The sequence below is a fragment of the Salvelinus namaycush genome, chromosome 31 (genome assembly GCF_016432855.1).
Source record: "Salvelinus namaycush isolate Seneca chromosome 31, SaNama_1.0, whole genome shotgun sequence".
NCBI classification, from domain to species: Eukaryota; Metazoa; Chordata; class Actinopteri; order Salmoniformes; family Salmonidae; genus Salvelinus; species Salvelinus namaycush.
Window position 1 is genome coordinate 11662836 of NC_052337.1, and position 23068 is coordinate 11685903.

At 43.8% G+C, this 23068-nt stretch overlaps 1 protein-coding gene across 3 annotated transcripts in view; it reads right to left on the bottom strand.

Annotated features, from left to right (window-relative positions):
- Positions 1–23068, bottom strand: part of LOC120026082 (formin-binding protein 1-like) — a 93635-nt gene that overhangs the window by 51880 nt on the left and 18687 nt on the right. For all 3 annotated transcript variants that reach the window (XM_038970873.1, XM_038970878.1, XM_038970874.1), the window contains exon 5: positions 3594–3656. In XM_038970873.1, coding sequence (XP_038826801.1) covers positions 3594–3656 — 63 coding nt within the window. The remainder of the gene's footprint in view (positions 1–3593; positions 3657–23068) is intronic.

Genomic DNA, 23068 nt, shown 5'->3' on the forward strand with positions numbered 1-23068 from the left:
TAACCTGTTAATGAGGTAATGTCTTAATCTACCCTGCATATGGAACAGTCTGACGGTTCATTCAACGTTTACGGTCAAATTGTAGACCAATCAAACCTTGGATACATCTCTATTTGTCCAGGAAGCCTACCGCGCCACAAAACCTCACCACCTCCACTTTCCTTCTTCATTTGATCTAATTTCAATCTGAGATGCAGCTATGACCGTTGATAAACTTTGAGCTCTGCAGTCCTATCCTCAACAATCTTTCACATTCACAAGAAAAAGGGCCATTGTTTTGGTTTAGTTTCTCATTGGGATGGAATGGCTAAGGGATAAAGGCAGTATATTATGAGTGTAATCCTGTGTAAATCCCTGCCTAGTGATTTTTATTAAACACACAGTTCCATACATTCGATACCCACTAATCCTTAAACAGGAGTGATTCCATTCACTGCCAGGTAATGGGCTTCAGTTTCTCCACCTACAATACTGCAATTTAGCAACTACATGCACACTATGACCACTAAACTGTCATGACTATAGTAGTACTATGACTACTAAACTGTCATAACTGTAGTAGTACTATGACCACTAAACTGTCATGACTATAGTAGTACTACGACTACTGGGCTGTCATAACTGTAGTAGTACTATGACTACTGCGCTGTCATAACTGTAGTAGTACTATGACTACTGGGCTGTCATAACTGTAGTAGTACTACAACTACTGGGCTGTCATAACTGTAGTAGAACTATGACTACTGGGCTGTCATAGCTGTAGTAGTACTATGACTACTGGGCTGTCATAACTGTAGTAGTACTATGACTACTGGGCTGTCATAACTGTAGTAGTACTACGACTACTGGGCTGTCATAACTGTAGTAGTACTACGACTACTGGGCTGTCATAACTGTAGTAGTACTACGACTACTGGGCTGCCATAACTGTAGTAGTACTACGACTACTGGGCTGCCATAACTGTAGTAGTATTACAACTACTGGGCTGCCATAACTGTAGTAGTACTACGACTACTGGGCTGTCATAACTATAGTAGTACTATGACTACTGGGCTGTCATAACTGTAGTAGTACTATGACTACTGGGCTGTCATAACTGTAGTAGTACTACGACTATTGGGCTGTCATAACTGTAGTAGTACTATGACTACTGGGCTGTCATAACTGTAGTAGTACTACGACTACTGGGCTGTCATAACTGTAGTAGTACTACGACTACTGGGCTGCCATAACTGTAGTAGTACTACGACTATTGGGCTGTCATAACTGTAGTAGTACTATGACTACTGGGCTGCCAGAACTGTAGTAGTACTACGACTACTCGGCTGTCATAACTGTAGTAGTACTACGCCTACTGGGCTGCCATAACTGTAGTAGTATTACGACTACTGGGCTACCATTACTGTAGTAGTACTATGACTACTGGGCTGTCATAACTGTAGTAGTACTATGACTACTGGGCTGTCATAACTGTAGTAGTGCTAAGAATACTGGGCTGCCATAACTGTAGTAGCACTATGACCACTAAACTGTCATGACTATAGTAGTACTATGACTACTGGGCTGTCATAACTGTAGTAGTACTATGACTACTGGGCTGTCATAACTGTAGTAGTAATATGACTACTGGGCTGTCATAACTGTAGTAGTACTACGACTACTGGGCTGTCATAACTGTAGTAGTACTACAACTACTGGGCTGTCATAACTGTAGTAGAACTATGACTACTGGGCTGTCATAGCTGTAGTAGTACTATGACTACTGGGCTGTCATAACTGTAGTAGTACTATGACTACTGGGCTGTCATAACTGTAGTAGTACTACGACTACTGGGCTGTCATAACTGTAGTAGTACTACGACTACTGGGCTGCCATAACTGTAGTAGTACTATGACCACTAAACTGTCATGACTATAGTAGTACTATGACTACTGGGCTGCCATAACTGTAGTAGTACTACGACTACTGGGCAACCATAACTGTAGTAGTACTACGACTATTGGGCTGTCATAACTGTAGTAGTACTATGACTACTGGGCTGCCATAACTGTAGTAGTACTAAGACTACTGGGCTGTCATAACTGTAGTAGTACTACGACTACTGGGCTGCCATAACTGTAGTAGTATTACGACTACTGGGCTGCCATAACTGTAGTAGTACTACGACTACTGGGCTGCCATAACTGTAGTAGTACTACGACTATTGGGCTGTCATAACTGTAGTAGTACTACGACTACTGGGCTGCCATAACTGTAGTAGTACTACGACTACTGGGCTGCCATAACTGTAGTAGTATTACAACTACTGGGCTGCCATAACTGTAGTAGTACTACGACTACTGGGCTGTCATAACTGTAGTAGTACTATGACTACTGGGCTGTCATAACTGTAGTAGTAATATGACTACTGGGCTGCCATAACTGTAGTAGTACTACGACTACTGGGCTGCCATAACTGTAGTAGTACTACGACTATTGGGCTGTCATAACTGTAGTAGTACTATAACTACTGGCCTGCCATAACTGTAGTAGTACTACGACTACTGGGCTGTCATAACTGTAGTAGTACTACGACTACTGGGCTGCCATAACTGTAGTAGTATTACGACTACTGGGCTGCCATAACTGTAGTAGTACTACGACTACTGGGCTGTCATAACTATAGTAGTACTACGACTACTGGGCTGCCATAACTGTAGTAGTACTACGACTATTGGGCTGTCATAACTGTAGTAGTACTACGACTACTGGGCTGCCACAACTGTAGTAGTACTACGACTACTGGGCTGTCATAACTGTAGTAGTACTACGACTACTGGGCTGTCATAACTGTAGTAGTACTATGACTACTGGGCTGTCATAACTGTAGTAGTACTATGACTACTGGGCTGCCATAACTGTAGTAGTACTATGACTACTGGGCTGTCATAACTGTAGTAGTAAAATGCTACTGGGCTGTCATAACTGTAGTAGTACTACGACTACTGGGCTGTCATAACTGTAGTAGTAAAATGCTACTGGGCTGTCATAACTGTAGTAGTACTACGACTACTGGGCTGTCATAACTGTAGTAGTAAAATGGCTACTGGGCTGTCATAACTGTAGTAGTACTAAGACTACTGGGCTGTCATAACTGTAGTAGTACTATGACTACTGGGCTGTCATAACTGTAGTAGTACTACGACTACTGGGCTGTCATAACTGTAGTAGTACTAAGACTACTGGGCTGTCATAACTGTAGTAGTACTATGACTACTGGGCTGTCATAACTGTAGTAGTACTATGACTACTGGGCTGCCATAACTGTAGTAGAACTAAGACTACTGGGCTGCCATACCTGTAGTAGTACTAAGACTACTGGGCTGCCATAACTGTAGTAGTACTAAGACTACTGGGCTGTCATAACTGTAGTAGTACTAAGACTACTGGGCTGCCATAACTGTAGTAGTACTAAGACTACTGGGCTGTCATAACTGTAGTAGTACTAAGACTACTGGGTTGTCATAACTGTAGTAGTACTAGGACTACAGGGCTGTAATAGTATTATAGTAGTACTACATACTCAGTTATACTACTCTATACAGTACTTACCGACTCCAGCTGTTTCCACGAGCTCTCAATCTGTTGCTGCGCTTTACGTCCATCATGGAAGTGCTGATGGAGAAAGAGAAAAAAGTTATCACAACGTTTGCTCATAAATCATATCTACAAGAGCAGTGGGCGCGGCGCGTTGGGGGTAAAGAAATATAGTGATAAAAAAAATTGAAGGAGAGAAATTATGAGTTTTTCTTGATGAAAGAGATGGAAGGCAGACGAGATGACGGGTGACTGATGTTTCTGTCGGATGTATGATTCATGCTGTGACACACCAGGAGATTATGGTTACAACATGAAGCCCGCCACACATACTGATTAAAAGCAGCTACACTGTGAGATGCAGGTTAGCCTCACCATGTTCCAAACCTAGGGCTAATACAGAAGACCAGGCTTCCCTAACTGGCGGAATTTTCATTGTTGTACATAAAAGACTGTAAAAACACCAGAAAATCAGCTCCAAGTGATTTACATTTTGGAAATCTGTTCCCAAGTATTCCCACGCGTAATAGAGACGGAATCTTATACAAATGTAAACATGGTTTGAAATGATTGTTTATGTCAAATATTATATCTGTTTGGGCTTCTTTCGGTCAATTTGCAGTCTCCAAATTATTTGGTATTATTTTCCAGCCCCATGACCATCCGCTCAAGAAGAAATTTGGCCCGTGGCTGAATCTAGTTGATGATCCCTGCAGTAGACGTTTGTACTTCATCTCAGTAGACGTTTGTACTTCATCTCAGTAGACGTTTGTACTTCATCTCAGTAGATGGCACAGATTTGATTACAGTGACAGACCAATTGGCAAAAAGCACTAGATCACAGGTGCACAGCTACAGCCTGTGACTTCAAAATGACCTGTCCATTCATCATCAAAAGGATTGTCCCAAAACAGATGGAGATTACAACTTTCTGCACCTTTCTGCACCTACAGATGGAGATTATATTACTGCCCTTTATTAGATTGAAAAGATGATGGCGTTTCAGTCACAATGACCTTCATCATTGGTGTAGAGGAGCTTTACATGTCTGTGTGAAAGCGATGCATTATGTCCATAAGCAGAACAGAAGCTGGTTGATTGGTTAGAGTGTAGTACCTCAGAGTCACGTGTCCTGACACTAGTGACATATTACAGGAAGGTGAGAGAAGCTGCTGAAGGTTACCCTGCCTGGGGACAGGACACCCATCTTCATTTCCCCCAAATGTTACACGGGTGTACTGAGGCATGACCAACATATACAGTGGCAAGAAAAAGTATGTGAACCCTTTGGAAATACCTGGATTTCTGCATAAATTGGTCATAAAATTTGATCTGATCTTCATCTAGATCACAACAATAGACAAACACAATCTGCTTTAAACTAATAACACAAAAACAATTCTACGTTTTCATGTCTCTATTGAAAACACCGTGTAAACATTCACAGTGCAGGGTGGGAAAATTATGTGAACCCTTGGATTTAATAACTGGTTGACCCTCCTTTGGCAGCAATAACCTCAACCAAACGTTTTCTGTAGCTGTGGATCAGACCTGCACAACGGTCAGGAGGAATTTTGGACCATTCCTCTTTACAAAATTGTTTCAGTTCAGCAATATTCTTGGGATGTCTTTTGTGAAGCTATCTCTTGAGGTCATGCCACAGCATCTCAATCAGGTTGAGGTCAGGACTCTGACTGGGCCACTCCAGAAGGCGTATTTTCTTCTGTGGAAGCCATTCTGTTGTTGATTTACTTCTGTGTTTTGGGTCGTTGTCCTGTTGAATCACCCAACTTCTGTTGAGCTTCAATTGGTGGACAGATAGCCTAACATTCTCCTGCAAAATGTCTTGATAAACTTGGGAATTCATTTTTCCGTCGATGATAGCAAGCTGTCCAGGTCCTGAGGCAGCAAAGCAGCCCCAAACCATGATGCTCCCTCCACCATATTTTACAGTTGGGATGAGGTTTTGATGTTGGTGTGCTGTGCCTTTTTTTCTCCACACATAGTGTTGTGTGTTCCTTCCAAACAACTCAACTGTAGTTTCATCTGTCCACAGAATATTTTGCCAGTAGCACTGTGGAACATCCAGGTGCAGTTTTGGAAATTTCAGACGTGCAGCAATGTTTTTGTTGGACAGCAGTCACTTCTTCTGTGGTGTCCTCCCATGAACACCATTCTTGTTTAGTGTTTTCTGTATCGTAGACTGGTCCACAGAGATGTTAGCATGTTCCAGAGATTTCTGTAAATCTTTAGCTGACACTCTAGGATTCTTCTTAAGTTATCTTTGCAGGACGGCCACTCCTAGGGAGAGTAGCAACAGTGCTGAACATTCTCCATTTATAGACAATTTGTCTTACCGTGGACTGATGAACATCAAGGCTTTTAGAGATACTTTTGTAACCCTTTCCAGCTTTATGCATGTCAACAATTATTAATTTTAGGTCTTCTGAGATCTCTTTTGTTCGAGACATGGTTCACATCAGGCAATGCTTCTTGTGAATAGCAAACTCACATTTTGTGAGTGTTTTTTATAGAGCAAGGCAGCTCTAACCAACATCTCGAAACTCGTCTCATTGACTGGACTGCAGGTTAGCTGACTACTCACTCCAATTAGCTTTTGGAGAAATCATTAGCCTAGGGGTTCACATACTTTTTCCAACCTACATGGTGAATGTTTAAATTATGTATTCAATATAGACAGAAACATACAATAATTTCTGTGTCATTAGTTAAGGCACACTGTTTGTCTATTGTTGTGACTTAGATGAAGATCAGAGAGAGAGAGAGATTAGGTCTAGGTTCTGTCACCAACCAAGGAGGGCCTACAGCAGCACCTAGATCTTCTGCACAGATTCTGCCAGACCTGGGCCCTGACAGTAAATCTCAGTAAGACCAAAATAATGGTGTTCCAAAAAAGGTCCAGTCGCCAGGACCACAAATTCCATCTAGACACTGTTGCCCTAGAGCACACAAAAAACGATACATACCTCGGCCTAAACATCAGCGCCACAGGTAACTTCCACAAAGCTGTGAACGATCTGAGAGACAAGGCAAGAAGGGCATTCTATGCCATCAAAAGGAACATAAATTTCAACATACCAATTAGGATCTGGCTAAAAATACTTGAATCAGTCATAGAGCCCATCGCCCTTTATGGTTGTGAGGTCTGGGGTCCGCTCACCAACCAAGACTTCACAAAATGGGACAAACACCAAATTGAGAATTCTGCAAAAATATCCTCCATGTACAACGTAGAACACCAAATAATGCATGCAGAGCAGAATTAGGCCGATACCCACTAATTATCAAAATCTAGAAAAGAGCCGTTAAATTCTACAACCACCTAAAAGGAAGCGATTCCCAAACCTTCCATAACAAAGCCATCACCTACAGAGAGATGAACCTGGAGAAGAGTCCCCTAAGCAAGCTGGTCCTAGGGCTCTGTTCACAAACACAAACACACCCCACAGAGCCCCAGGACAACAGCACAATTAGACCCAACCAAATCATGAGAAAACAAAAAGATAATTACTTGACACATTGGAAAGAATTAACAAAAAAACAGAGCAAACTAGAATGCTATTTGGCCCTAAACAGAGAGTACACAGTGGCAGAATACCTGACCACTGTGACTGACCCAAACTTAAGGAAAGCTTTGACTATGTACAGACTCAGTGAGCATAGCCTTGCTATTGAGAAAGGCCGCCGTAGGCAGACATGGCTCTCAAGAGAAGACAGGCTATGTGCTCACTGCTCACAAAATGAGGTGGAAACTGAGCTGCACTTCCTAACCTCCTGCCAAATGTATGACCATATTAGAGACACATATTTCCCTCAGATCACACAGACCCACAAAGAATTCGAAAACAAATCCAATTTTGATAAACTCCCATATCTACTGGGTGAAATTCCACAGTGTGCCATCACAGCAGCAATATTTGTGACCTGTTGCCACAAGAAAAGGGCAACCAGTGAAGAACAAACACCATTGTAAATACAACCCATATTTATGCGTATTTATTTTCCCTTGTGTACTTTAACCATTTGTACATTGTTACAACACTGTATATATACAATATGACATTTGTGATGTCTTTATTGTTTTGAAACTTCTGTATGTGTAATGTTTACTGTTAATTTTTATTGTTCATTTAACTTTTGTATATTATCTACCTCACTTGCTTTGGCAATGTTAACACATGTTTCCCATGCCAATAAAGCCCCTTGAATTGAATTGAATTGAATTGAATTGAATTGAGAGAGAGAGAGAGAGAGAGAGAGAGAGAGAGAGAGAGACAGAGACAGAGACAGAGACAGAGACAGAGACAGAGACAGAGACAGACAGAGACAGAAATAAGTGCCAAAAGATCTAGAGCTACCAGATAGACACAGATAGTGACAAAGGATCTAGAGCTACCAGACAGACACAGATAGTGACTGAAAGGATCTAGAGATTCCAGACAGACACAGATAGTGACTGAACGACAGAGAGATTCTAAGATGGCTGCCAGTGCCAGCCTTGCCAAGCGTGGCATATTGCACAGGGAGGACATGGCAGCTGTCGGTCTGGGCATGCTCAGTAAACACGCTGGGTGTTTTTCTAACAGGCCGCACTTGGCCTTCCCCCCACCAGGGAATTAATGAGAGAGGGAGTGAGAGAAGGAGTGAGAGAAGGAATGGGAGCCCAACTTGGCCAAAAGGCAGAACACGTTTCTCTGCAGTCTTCCCTGGATTGTCTCTGAACATGTCAAAAGATACATAAACGGACAGAACATGGTTTGTTATAAAGGCCTAATTATGAATGTATCACTCCTATTATAAAACATTGTAGAACATTTCATTGAAGCAGTTGATATCAATGAAACGAAAGAAAGAGAGCTATGCCCAGCAAGCACCAGTCTATGCTGGTCTCAACCTCAGTAGCTGTGTGGAATATCAATGTCTTCCCCAGGCGTTCAATAAAAGACACAGACTATTATAGAGAATGAAAAGCCCAGCGCTTGTATTTCAGTGGAGTATCAATGCTTCTAATCTAAATGGCCCGTCAGTAACTCTTGTATTCTGCACACACACGCCGGCCGGCATACATGCACGCACACACACACACACACACACACACACACACAAGAGATTCAAATGATCAAAGCTTGGTGATTAGTTGATTATTTGAATCAGCTGTGTAGTGCTAGGGCAAAAACCAAAATGTGCACCCCTTGGGGTCCCAAGGACTGAGTTTGGGAAACCCTGGTCTAGGTTATATGACTGAACTGGGTTTAGACAGTACCTTGGAAATGTCACTTCTCACGTCCTTGTCTTACTGGGGAAACCACGACTATCTTTGGGGAAGCCGAGTCAAATGGGGAAGTCCTCAAACTGTTTTAGGGGAATTCCTTCAGCTCGTAAAGGGAATGGCCCACCCTGGAGCCGGTCACAACTTGTAGACTTGTTTACGTGCTGCTGTGAGGTTTATTGCTAACGTTTCTTTGCTACCTGCCAACTTTACAGTGTTTACTTTTTAATTACCGTTTTATATATTTTTTTTTCCCCCTCTATCAACTTTTTTCATTTAACTTTTTCACCCAGGACGCTTTATCTGAACATGGTTCAACAGGACCTCCACCAGCCGAAGCTAAGTAGTATCATTAACATTATGCCTTCTAATTGCAGTCGCTGTACTCATAATATACAGGAGAACGATCGCCTTACGGCGAGGATAGCTGTGCTGCAATCCCAGCTTCAGATGCAATCGTTAGGCAATGGTAATTTCAGTGTAGGAAAGGATGAAACAGCATCTGTCCCACCAATAAGTACAGATAGTAGTATAAATCCCCTCGCACAGTCCCTGCAGCAGGACAATTTTGCCATGGCTTCTGGAAGGAAATGCTGTAGGAATGCTCAACCGGTGTCGCTCATTCAGCCGACAGAAACTTCAACCGGATCTCCCCATTAAGCAGCGAGTCAGAGTCCAAGTCTTCTCTGGTCTCTCCTCCACCCATTACGGGGTCTGAGACACCGAAGTCTCCCACCATTAGCTCTGAAAAATTGAACACCCTACTCATTGGCGACTCCATTACCCATAGTATTAGACTTAAAAATAATCATCCAGCGAGCATACATTGTTTACCAGGGGGCAGGGCTACCGACGTTAAGGCTAATCTGAAGATGGTGCTGGCTTAGGCTAAAACTAGCGAGTGTAGAGAGTATAGGGATATTGTCATCCACATCGGCACCAACGATGTTAGAATGAAACAGTCAGAGGTCACCAAGCGCAACATAGGTTCAGCGAGTAAATCAGCTAGAAAGATGTGTCGGCATCGAGTAATTGTCTCTGGCCCCCTCCCAATTAGGGGGAGTGATCAGCTCTACAGCAGAGTCTCACAACTCAATCGCTGGTTGAAAACTGTTTTCTGCCCCTCCCAAAAGATAGAATTTGTAAATAATTGTCCCTCTTTCTGGAACTCACCCACAAACAGGACCAAGCCTGGCCTGCTGAGGAGTGACGGACTCCATCCTAGCTGAGGGGTGCTCTCATCTTATCTATGAACATAGACAGGGCTCTATCTTCTCTAGCTCCACAATGAGATAGGGTGCAGACCAGGCAGCAGGCTGTTAGCCACCCTGTCAGCTTAGTGGAGTCTGCCACTAGCATAGTCAGTGTAGTCAGCTCAGCTATCCCCATTGAGACCATGTCTGTGCCTCGATCTAGGTTGGGAAAAATAAACATGGCGGTGTTCGCCTTTTCAATCTCACTGGAATAAAGACCTCCATTCCTGTCATTATTGTGATTATCCAAGATGGCGTAGCAGTCAGACGTCTTTGTCCTGTCCCTTGTATATATCTTTTTACATCTTTTTCTTCGCATATCTTTTTAAAAATATTTTCTTAAACCTCAACTTCTAAATACTCTCCTGCAACCCGCCTCACCCAATGTGGCGTGGATCTGCTTTTTTCTAAAGTATTTCTATTTACTTCGGATCTGGAATCCCTCAACTGAAGATAGCCAGCTAACTACCTACCAGCTATCAGTTAGCAAACCATTGCTAGCGGTCATCAGCTAACCTTTAGCTCGGAAAGCTCTCGCCAGTTCGAACAACGTGACTCAAACCAGAGCATAACGGACCTATTTCTCTCCATATCCCCGGATTCCTACCGCAAACTCTGAACATTTTCATCTGGATCTTCGCAACTAGCTAACCACAATCCCGGGTGACCACTCCTGGCTAGCGTTTCCATCCCGGAGCAAGCACCAATTAGCCTGAAGCTAGCCCGGCCAGGGCTCCTGTGCTACCACTGAAGCCCACTCCTGGGCTACAATATCCGGACCCCTTCTACTGCCGGTACGGAGCACGGAACCCCGCCGATCCTCTACGACTGGAATACCGACATAATCTGCCCGAGGACTCCAACAGGCCCCTCAGGCGTGACGCCCACTGAAGGCCCATTCTGCTAACCTACTAGGCCTGCTAGCTACCTAGAGCTACCTGGAACCCTACTAATTCCACGACTGGTCTATCGACGTCACCGCACGAAGAGGCAAAAACAGACTTCCCCCCATCGCGACGTCCCCCAAAGGCTAACTTGCTAGCCCCGGTCTGCTAACTGCTAGCTTGTCTGCCCCGGTTTGCTAACTGCTAGCTTGCCTTCCCCGGTCTGCTAACTGCTAGCCCCTGCCAACTGCTTGCTTGCTAACCTGGTCTGCTAACTGCTAGCTTGCCAGCCCCGGTCTGCTAACTGCTAGCTTGTTTAGCCCCGGCCTACTAACTGTTAGCTTGTTAGCATCGGCCTGCTAACTGTCTGACTCGCCGTGTCCCCAGTCAGCCCAACCACTCACTGGACCCATATGTTCACTTGGCTACGCATGCCTCTCTCTAATATCAATATGGCTCGTCCATTACTGTCCTGGTTAGTGATTACTGACTTATTTCACTGTAGAGCCTCTAGCCCTGCTCAATATGCCTTAACCAACCATGTTGTTCCACCTCCTACATATGCGATGACATCACCTGGTTTAAACGTCTCTAGAGACTATATCTCTCTCATCATTACTCAATGCCTAGGTTTACCTCCAATGTACTCACATCCTACCTTACCTTTGTCTGTACACTATGCCTTGAATCTATGCTATCGAGCCCAGAAACCTGCTCCTTTTACTCTCTGTTCCGAACGTGCTAGACGGCCAGTTCGTATAGCATTTAGCCGTACCCTTAACCTACGTCTCCTCTGTTCCTCTGGTGATGTAGAGGTTAATCCAGGTCCTGCAGTGCCTAGCCCCACTCCCCAGGTGCTCTCATTTGTTGACTTCGGTAACCATAAAAGCCTTGGTTTCATGCATGTTAACATTAGAAGCCTACTCCCTAAGTTTGTTTTACTCACTGCTTTAGCACACTCTGCCAACCCGGATGTCGTAGCCGTGTCTGAATCCTGGCTTAGGAAAACCACCAAAAACCCTGAGATCTCCATCGCTAACTATAACATTTTCCACCAAGATAGAACTGCCAAAGGGGGCGGTGTTGCAATCTACTGCAAAAATAGCCTGCAGAGTTCTGTATTACTATCCAAGTCTGTACCCAAACAATTCAAGCTTCTACTTCTAAAAATTCACCTATCCAGAAACAAGTCTCTCACTGTTGCCGCTTGTCACGTTCCTGACCTGTTTTCTGTTAATTTTGTATGTGTTTAGTTGGTCAGGGCGTGAGTTGGGGTGGGCATTCTATGTTTTGTGTTCTATGTTTAGGTCAGGTGTAATTAGCCTTATATGGTTCTCAATCAGGGACAGGTGTTTGACGTTTCCTCTGATTGAGAACCATATAAAGGTAGGCTGTTCACACTGTTTGTTTGTGGGTGATTGTCTTCTGTGTCTGTGTATGTTGCACCACACGGGACTGTTTCGGTTTGTTCGTTCGTTTGATGTAGTCTGTTCCTGTTCGTGAGTTCTTCGTGTATTTATGTAAGTTCCATGTTCAGGTCTGTCTACGTCGTTTTGTTATTTTGTAGTTTGTTGAAGTGTTTTCGGTTTTCGTCTTTACTTTAATAAACTTCATTATGTCCACATTCCACGCTGCGCTTTGGTCCAATCCCTACTCCTCCTCTTCTTCCGAAGAGGAGGAGGACAGCCGTTACACCGCTTGCTATAGACCTCCCTCTGCACCCAGCTGTGCCCTCGACACCATATGTGAATTGATTGCCCCCCATCTATCTTCTGAGCTCGTGCTACTAGGTTACCTAAACTGGGACATGCTTAACACCCCGGCCATCCTACAATCTAAGCTTGATGCCCTCAATCTCACACAAATTATCAATGAACCTACCAGGTACAACTCCAAATCCGTAAACACGGGCACCCTCATAGATGTCATCCTAACTAACTCGCCCTCCAAATACACCTCTGCTGTTTTCAATCAAGATCTCAGCGATCACTGCCTCATTGCCTGCATCCATAATGTGTCTGCGACCAAACGACCACCCCTCATCACTGTCAAATGCTCCCTAAAACACTTCTGCGAGCAGGCCTTTCTAATCGACCTGGCAGGGGTATCCTGGAATGACATTGACCTCATCCCGTCAGTAGATGATGCCTGGCTATTCTTAAAAGTGCCTTCCTCACCATCTTAAATAAGGATGCCCCATTCAAAAAATTTAGAACTAGGAATAGATATAGTCCTTGGTTCACTCCAGACTTGTCTGCCCTTGAGCAGCACAAAAACATCCTGTGGCGTTCTGCATTAGCATCGAATAGCCCCCGTGATATGCAACTTTTCAGGGAAGTTAGGAACAAATATACACAGGCAGTTAGGAAAGCTAAGCCTAGCTTTTTCAAACAGAAATTTGCATCCTGTAGTACAAACTCAAAAAAGTTCAGGGACACTGTAAAGTCCATGGAGAATAAGAGCACCTCCTCCCAGCTGCCCACTGCTCTGAGGCTAGGAAACACTGTCAACACCGATAAATCTGCTATAATTGAGAATTTCAATAAGCATTTCTCTACGGCTGGCCATGCTTTCCACCTGGCTACCCCTACCCCGGTCAACTGCCCGGCACCCTCCACAGCAACCCGCCAAAGCCCCCACCATTTCTCCTTCACCCAAATCCAGATAGCTGATGTTCTGAAAGAGCTGCAAAATCTGGACCCCTACAAATCAGCCGGGCTAGACAATCTGGACCCTCTCTATTTAAAATTATCTGCCGAAATTGTTGCAACCCCTATTACTAGCCTGTTCAACCTCTCTTTCGTATCGTCTGAGATTCCCAAAGATTGGAAAGCTGCCGCGGTCATCCCCCCTCTTCAAAGGGGGTGACACTCTAGACCCAAACTGCTACAGACCGATATCTATCCTACCCTGTCTTTCTAAGGTCTTCGAAAGCCAAGTTAACAAACAGATTACCGACCATTTCGAATCCCACCGTACCTTCTCCGCTATGCAATCTGGTTTCAGAGCTGGTCATGGGTGCATCTCAGCCACGCTCAAGGTCCTAAACGACATCTTAACTGCCATCGTTAAGAGACATTACTGCGCAGCCGTATTCATCAACCTGGCCAAGGCTTTCGACTCTGTCAATCACCACATTCTTATTGGCAGACTCGAGAGCCTTGGTTTCTCAAATGATTGCCTCGCCTGGTTTACCAACTACTTCTCTGATAGAGTTCAGTGTGTCAAATCGGAGGGCCTGTTGTCCGGACCTCTGGCAGTGTTTATGGGGGTGCCACAGGGTTCAATCCTCGGGCCGACTCTCTTCTCTGTATACATCAATGATGTTGCTCTTGCTGCTGGTGATTCTCTGATACACCTCTACGCAGACGACACCATTCTGTATACTTCTGGCCCCTCTTTGGACACTGTGTTAACTAACCTCCAGACAAGCTTCAATGCCATACAACTCTCCTTCCATGGCCTCCAACTGCTCTTAAACGCAGGTAAAACTAAATGCATGCTATTGAACGATCACTCCAGCATCACTACTCTGGACGGCTCTGACTTAGAATACATGGACAACTACAAATACCTAGGTGTCTGGTTAGACTGTAAACTCTCCTTCCAGACTCACATTAAGCATCTCCAATCCCAAATTAAATCTAGAATCGGCTTCCTATATCGCAACAAAGCATCCTTCACTCATGCTGCCAAACATACCCTCGTAACACTGACCATCCTACCGATCCTCGACTTCGGTGATGTCATCTATAAAATAGCCTCCAACACTCTACTCAACAAACTGGATGCAGTCTATCACAGTGCCATCCGTTTTGTCACCAAAGCCCCATACACTACCCACCCTTGCGACCTGTACGCTCTTGTTGGTTGGCCCTCGCTTCATACTCGTCGCCAAACCCACTGGCTACAGGTTATCTACAAGTCTCTGCTAGGTAAAGCCCCGCTTTATCTCAGCTCACTGGTCACCATAGCAGCACACACTCGTAGCACGCGCTCCAGCAGGTATATCTCACTGGTCACCCCCAAAGCCAATTCCTCCTTTGGTCGTCTTTCCTTCCAGTTCTCTGCTGCCAATGACTGGAACGAACTGCAAAAATCTCTGAAGCTGGAAACACTTATCTCCCTCACTAGCTTTAAGCACCAGCTGTCAGAGCAGCTCACAGATTACTGCACCTGTACATAGCCTATCTATAATTTAGCCCAAACAACTACCTCATCCCCTACTGTATTTATTTATTTAGCTCCTTTGCACCCCATAATTTCTATTTCTAATTTGCACATTCTTCCACTGCAAATCTACCATTCCAGTGTTTTACTTGCTATATTGTATTTACCTCGCCACCATGGCCTTTTTTTTGCCTTTACCTCCCTTATCTCACCTCATTTGCTCACATTGTATATAGACTTATTTTTCTACTGTATTATTGACTGTATGTTTTGTTTATTCCATGTGTAACTCTGTGTTGTTGTATGTGTCGAATTGCTATGCTTTATCTTGGCCAGGTCGCAGTTGCAAATGAGAACTTGTTCTCAACTAGCCTACCTGGTTAAATAAAGGTTAAATATTTTTTTAAATAAAATGAAAGAGACTGTGATATCTCACATCTGAAAATAGGGCAACTTAATGTCAGATCCCTCACTTCCAAGGAAGTTATAGTCAATGAACTAATCACTGATCATAATCTTGATGTGATTGGCCTGAATGAAACATGACTTAAGCCTGATGAATTTACTGTGTTAAATGAGGCCTCTCCTCCAGGTTACACTAGTGACCATATCCCCCGCGCATCCCGCAAAGGCGGAGGTGTTGCTAATATTTACGAAAGCAAATTTCAATTTACAAAAAAAAATGACTGCGTTTTCGTCTTTTGAGCTTCTAGTCATGAAATCTATGCAGCCTACTCAATCACTTTTTATAGCTACTGTTTACAGGCCTCCTGGGCCTTATACACTGTTCCTCACTGAGTTCCCTGAAGTCCGATCGGACCTTGTAGTCATGGCAGATAATATTCACATTTTTGGTGACTTTAATATTCACATGGAAAAGTCCACGAAGCAGTCCAAAAGGTTTTCGGAGCCATCATCGATTCAGTGGGTTTTGTTCAATATGTCTCCGGACCTACTCACTGCCACAGTCATACTCTGGACCTAGTTTTGTCCCGTGGAATAAATATTGTGGATCTTATTGTTTTTCCTCATAATCCTGGACTATCGGACCACCAATTTATTACGTTTGCAATCGCAACAAATAATCTGTTCAGACCTCAACTAAGGATCATCAAAAGCCGTGCTATAAATTCTCGGACAACCCAAAGATTCCTAGATGCCCTTCCAGACTCCCTCTACCTACCCAAGGACGTCAGAGTACAAAAATCGGTTAACCACCTAACTGAGGAACAAAATGGAACCTTGCGTAATACCCTAGATGCAGTCGCACCCCTAAAAACAAAAACCATTTGTCATAAGAAACTAGCACCCTGTTATACAGAAAATACCAGAGCCCTGAAGCAAGCTTCCAGAAAATTGGAACGGAAATGGCACTACACCAAACTGGAAGTCTTCCGACTAGCTTGGAAAGACAGTACCGTGCAGTATCAAAGAGCCCTCACTGCTGATCGGTCATCCTATTTTTCCAACTTAATTGAGGAGAATAAGAACAATCCAAAATGTATTTTTGATACTGTGGCAAAGCTAACTAAAAAGCAGCATTACCCAGGACAGGATGGCTTTCACTTCAGCAGTGATAAATTCATTAACTTCTTTGACAAAAAGATCATGATCATTAGAAAGCAAATTATGGACTCCTCTTTAAATCTGCGTATTCCTCCAAAGCTCAGTTGTCCTGAGTCTGCACAACACTGCCAGGATGAAGGATCAAGGGAGACACTCAAGTTTTTTAATCCTATATCCCTTGACACATTTATGAAAATAGTCTTGGCCTCTAAAACTTCAAGTTGCATACCGGACCCTATTCCAACTAAACTACTGAAAGACCGGCTTCCTGTACTTGGCCCTCCTATGTTGAATATAATAAACGGCTCCTTATCCACCGGATGTGTACCAAACTCACTAAAAGTGGCAGTAATAAAGCCTCTCTAGAAAAAGCCAAATCTTGACCCAGAAATCGGCCTATATCGAATCTCCCATTCCTCTCAATTAAAAAAAAAAGCTGTTGCGCTGCAACTCACTGCCAAACTGAAGAAATACAATGTATACGAAAGTCTGGTTTTAGACCCCATCATAGCACTGAGACTGCACTCGTGAAGCTGGTAAATTACCTTTTAATGGCATCAGACCAAGGCTCTGGATCTGTCCTCGTGCTCCTAGACCTTAGTGCTGCTTTTGATACCATCGATCACCACATTCTTTTGGAGAGATTGGAAACCCAAATTGGTCTACACGGACAAGTTCTGGCCTGGTTTAGATCTTATCTGTCAGAAAGATATCAGTTTGTTCTGTGGATGGTTTGTCTTCTGACAAATCAACTGTACATTTCGGTGTTCCTCAAGGTTCCGTTTTAGGACCACTATTGTTTTCCCTATATATTTTACCTCTTGGTGGTGTCATTCGGAAACATAATATTAACGTTCACGGCTATGCGGACGGTACACAGAACTCAAAATTGCCCTCCCTGGAAACCAGTGTTTCAAACATAAGGAAGTGGATGGTGGCAAATATTTTACTTTTAAACTCAGACAAAACAGAGATGCTAGTTCTAGGTCCCAAGAAACAAAGAGATCTTCTGTTGGATCTAACAATTAATCTTGATGGTTGTACAGTCGTCTTAAATTAAACTGTGAAGGACCCCGGCATTACTCTGGACCCTGATCTCTCTTTTGACGAACATATCAAGAATATTTCAAGGACACCTTTTTTCCATCTTCGTAACATTGCAAAAAAATCGGGAACTTTCTGTCCAAAAATGATGCAGAAAAATGTATCCATGCTTTTGTCACTTCTAGATTAGACTACTGCAATCCTATACATTCCGGCTACCCAGGATGAAGCACTAAATAAACTTCAGTTACAGGTTTTACTGATAACCTACAAAGCATTACATGGGCTTGCTCCTACCTAACTTTCCGATTTGGTCCTGCCGTACATACCTACATGTATGCTACGGTCACAAGACGCAGGCCTCCTTACTGTCCCTAGAATTTCTCAGCAAACAGCTGGAGACAGGGCTTTCTCCTATAGAGCTCCAGTTTTATGGAATGGTCTGCCTATCCATGTGAGAGACGCAGACTCGGTCTCGACCTTTAAGTCTTTATTGAAGACTCATCCCTTCAGTAGGTCCTATGATTGAGTGTCGTCTGGCCCATGGGTGTGAAGCTGAACGGAAAAGCACTGGAGCGGCGAACCACACTTGCTGTCTCTGCCTGGCCGGTTCCCCTGTCTCCACTGGGATTCTCTGCCTCTAACCCTATTACGGGGGCCGAGTCACTGGCTTACTGGTGCTCTTCCATGCCGTCCCTAAGAGGGGTGCGTCACTTGAGTGGGTTGAGTCAGTGACGTGATATCTCTCCCTCCCTCACTCGGACTCCCTCTCTCGGACTCCCTCTCTCGGACTCCCTCTCTCGGACTCCCTCTCTCGGACTCCCTCTACCACACCTGCTGTCTCTAACTCTGAATGATCGGCAATGATGTAAAAAGGGCTTTATAAATACATTTGATTGATTGATTGATGTGAGCCACAAAAAATGCATTGGAGAGTCCAGTGGCGTAGTCAAGTGTCTCAGCTCTACAACTGAAACATACTAAAGGGTGAGCGCCAAAGGGAACTCCCCTTTAAAAGATCACAGGTTTGTAAGCCAATCATAACTGACAGTAAAGAAGAATATTTACCTCTCCAGGTCACCGCACAGAGAGAGGCAGGCGGCAAGTCATTTCACAAGACACAGAGAAGACCGGAACAAGTGACATCATTGTTACTGTCAAACTCTCTCCGTCAAGCAAATATTTTCTTCTCCATGACAACATTTCAGAGGGACGTTTGCAAGAGCAGAGGCAACTGAGACAGTGTGTTAGGGGGAAGACGTCCATAAAAGATAAACAAACGACATTGTTCCACTATATAGAGAATAGGGTTCCATTTGGGACGCAGACACTGAGACACAAACATTGCTACCCAAACAAGCTGCTATAAAGAATATCCAATGTTCCAGTACAGTAGTAGACAGGGCTGTGGTGGAATATCTAAGCATACAGTACTGTAGGAGTTTTCTAAGTGTATGATTTGAACTCGGGCAGCTTTACGAGGCATGGGCACCATATGATGCTATTCAGTGTTGCACACTCTTGGCATTCTCTCAACCAGCTTCATGAGGTAGTTACCTGGAATTCATCTCAATTAACAGGTGTTTAAAGTTAATTTGTGGAATTTCTTTCCTTCTTAATGTGTTTCAGCCAATCAGTTGTGTTGTGACAAGGTAAAGGTGGTATACAGAAGAAATCCCTATTAGGTAAAAGACCAAGTCCATATTATTGCAAGAACAGCTTAAATAAGCAAAGACAAATGACAGTCCATCATTACTTTAAGAAATGAAAGTCAGTCAATGAGGAAAATGTCAAGAACTTTGAACGTTTCTTCAAGTGCAGTCGCAAAAACCATCAAGCACTATGATGAAACTGGCTCTTACGAGGACCGCCACAGGAAAAGAAGACCCAGAGTTACCGCTGCTGCAGAGGATAAGTTCATTAGAGTTACCAGCCTCAGAAATTGCAGCCCAAATAAATGCTTCACATAGTTCAAGTAACAGACATCTCAACATCAACTGTTCAGAGGAGACAGGAATCAGGTCTTCATGGTCGAATTGCTGCAAAGAAACCACTACTAAAAGACACCAATAAGAAGAAGAGACTTGCTTGGGCCAAGAAACACGAGAAATTGACATTAGACTGGTGGAAATCTGTCCTTTGGTCTGATGAGTCCAAATTTGAGAATTCTGGTTCCAAAAGCCATGTCTTTGTGAGAAACAGTAGGTAAACGGATGATCTCCGGATGTGTGGTTTCCACCGTGAAGCTTGGAGGAGGTGGTGTGATGGTGCTTTGCTGGTGACACTGTCTGTGATTTATTTACAATTCAAGGCACACTTTACCAGCATGGCTACCACAGCATTCTGCAGCGATACGCCATCCCATCTGGTTTGCGCTTAGTGGGACTATCATTTGTTTTTCAACAGGACAATGACCCAACACACCTCCAGGCTCTGTAAGGGTTATTTGACCAAGGAGAGTGATGGAGTGCTGCATCAGTTGACCTGACATCCACAATCACCCAACCTCAACCCAATTGAGATGGTTTGGGATGAGTTGGACCGCAGAGTGAAGGAAAAGCAGCCAACAAGGGCTCAGCATATGTGGGAACTCCTTCAAGACTGTTGGAAAAGCATTCCAGGTGAAGCTGGTTGAGAGAATGCCAAAAGTGTACAAAGCTGCCATCAAGATAAAAGGTGGCTACTTTGAAGAATCTCAAATATAAAATATATTTTGATTTGTTTAACACTTTTTTGGTTACTACATGAATCCATATGTGTTATTCCACAGTTTTGATGTCTTCACTATTATTCTACAATGTAGAAAATAGTAAAAAATTAAGAAAAACCCTTGAATGAGTACTGTAGGTGTGTCCAAACTTTTGACTGGTACTCTATATATATATATATATATTTACGTTATTTTACCAGATAAGTTGACTGAGAACACATTCTCAGTTACAACAACAACCTGGGGAATAGTTACAGGGAAGAGGAGATTAATGAGCCTATTGGAAGCTGGGGATGATTTGCTGGCCATGATGGTATGAGGGCCAGATTGGGAATTTAGCCAGGACACTGGGGTTAACACCCCTACTCTTATGATAAGTACCATGGGATCTTTAATGACCACAGAGAGTCAGGACACCAGTTTAACATCCCATCCAAAAGACAGCACCCTACACAGGGCAATGTCACCAATCACTGCCCTGGGGCATTGGGATATTTTTTTTTCAGACCAGAGGAAAGAGTGTCTCCTACTGGCTGTCCAACATCACTTCCAGCAGCATCTGGTCTCCCATTCAGGGACTGACCAAGACCAACCCTGCTTAGCTTCAGAGGCAAGCCAGCAGTGGAATGCAGGGTGGTATGCTGCAGGTATTCTGGTGAGAACATAGACTATATTGGCATCTATCTGTCCATATTTACATTTCTGGACTAGGCTGCTGCAGCGATCCTCTTGGCCCAGGTCCATCCAGCCCGTATAGTTAAGGAAACACCACTTTGATCTCCCCAACAAAGCCCTCTCCTACCTCCCTCTTTCCCCTCTCCTCACCTCCTCAGAACAGCAACACTTGACTGTCAGGGCTTGGGGCTACCAGGGAGTAATGATTTGGGGTAATGTTAAAAAAAAATGGGTTGAGTCACAGTCAGGTAGAAGAGATTTTGAAATAATTTGTCTTGTGATGCCAGGTTCAGTTGGCAGCCCTTTATTTGGACACATGTTTTCTTATCCCAGACAAAGTCATTGTCCATGCCTGCCCACTATGCGCCTGGTACAGTAGAGAACAGACTAGTGAACCATTATATAGAGATAGCCTAACATGACCCTGCTCTGGCTGGATGGATTGGCTCCAGGTACCGTAGCCACCAGCCAAGCATGACCAATGAATGTGGCTGTGAAGAGAGCAAAACCACAACACAGTATAGAGCCTTGAAACCGTCACAAGTTAGATTATTTGCTTCCAGGCTGTGCACTCTGACTCTCCCGTGACACGAAACGACTACATGTCCTCTCTTTCTCTCACACACACTCCTTGGTTCTCTCTCACATGTACACAAGCGGGCACACACACACACCACGCCAGACTCATTAGTCCAATCATCATCCTCTCAGAGATGTGTATTATGGTAGGAGCTGTGGGACTGGAGAAGAATAGACGGACCGGGAAAGAGGATCAGAGGGGTATTCTCTCTCTCTCCACCCTGGCCTCCCTCCCTCTCCTTGCCCTGGCCCGTCCAGAGAGAACCGTGCTCCAGCTCTGTGTAGAGGCCGACTCCTCAAGATACATGTATATGGTGCTGTTGGTGCACACGGTGAGTATGAGAAAAACAACTCCCAAACAGACTGATATAGAGTGTCAAGAAAAAGTATGTGAACCCTTTGGAATTACCAGGATTTCTGCATAAATTGGTCATAAAATTTGATCTGATCTTCATCTAAGTCACAACAATAGACAAACACAGTACGCTTAAACTAATAAACACACAAAGTATTATATTTTTCTTGTCTATATTTAATATATCATTTAAACAGGTTGTAAAAAGTATGTGAACCCCTAGGCTAATGACTTCTCCAAAAGCTAATTGGAGTCAGGAGTCGCTAACCTGCAGTCCAGTCAATGAGACGAGATTGGAGATGTTGGTTAGAGCTGCGCTGCCCTAAAAAAAAATGTTTTTTCTTCTTTGCTATTCACTAGAAGCATTGCCTGATGTGAACAACGCCTCGAACAAAGAGATCTCAGAAGACCTACGATTAATAATTGTTGACTTGCATAAAGCTGAAAAGGTTTACAAAAGTATCTCTAAAAGCCTTGATGTTCATCAGTCCACGGTAAGACAAATTGTCTATAAATGGAGAAAGTTCAGCACTGTTGCTACTCTCCCTAGGAGTGGCCGTCCTCCAAAGATGACTGCAAGAGCACAGTGCAGAATGCTCAATGAGGTTAAGAAGAATCCTAGAGTGTCAGCTAAAGATTTACAGAAATCTCTGGAACATGCTAACATCTCTATGGACCAGTCTACGATACAGAACACTAAACAAGAATGGTGTTCATGGGAGGACACCACAGAAGAAGCGACTGCTGTCTCAGCCTCCAGTATTTATGCTGCAGTAGTTTATGTGTCGGGGGGCTAGGGTCAGTTGGTTATACCTGGAGTACTTCTCCTGTCTTATCCAGTGTCCTGTGTGAATTTAAGTATGCTCTCTCTAATTCTCTCGTTCTCTCTTTCTTTCTCTCTCTCTGAGAACCTGAGCCCTAGGACCATACGTCAGGACTACCGGGCATGATGACCCCTTGCTGT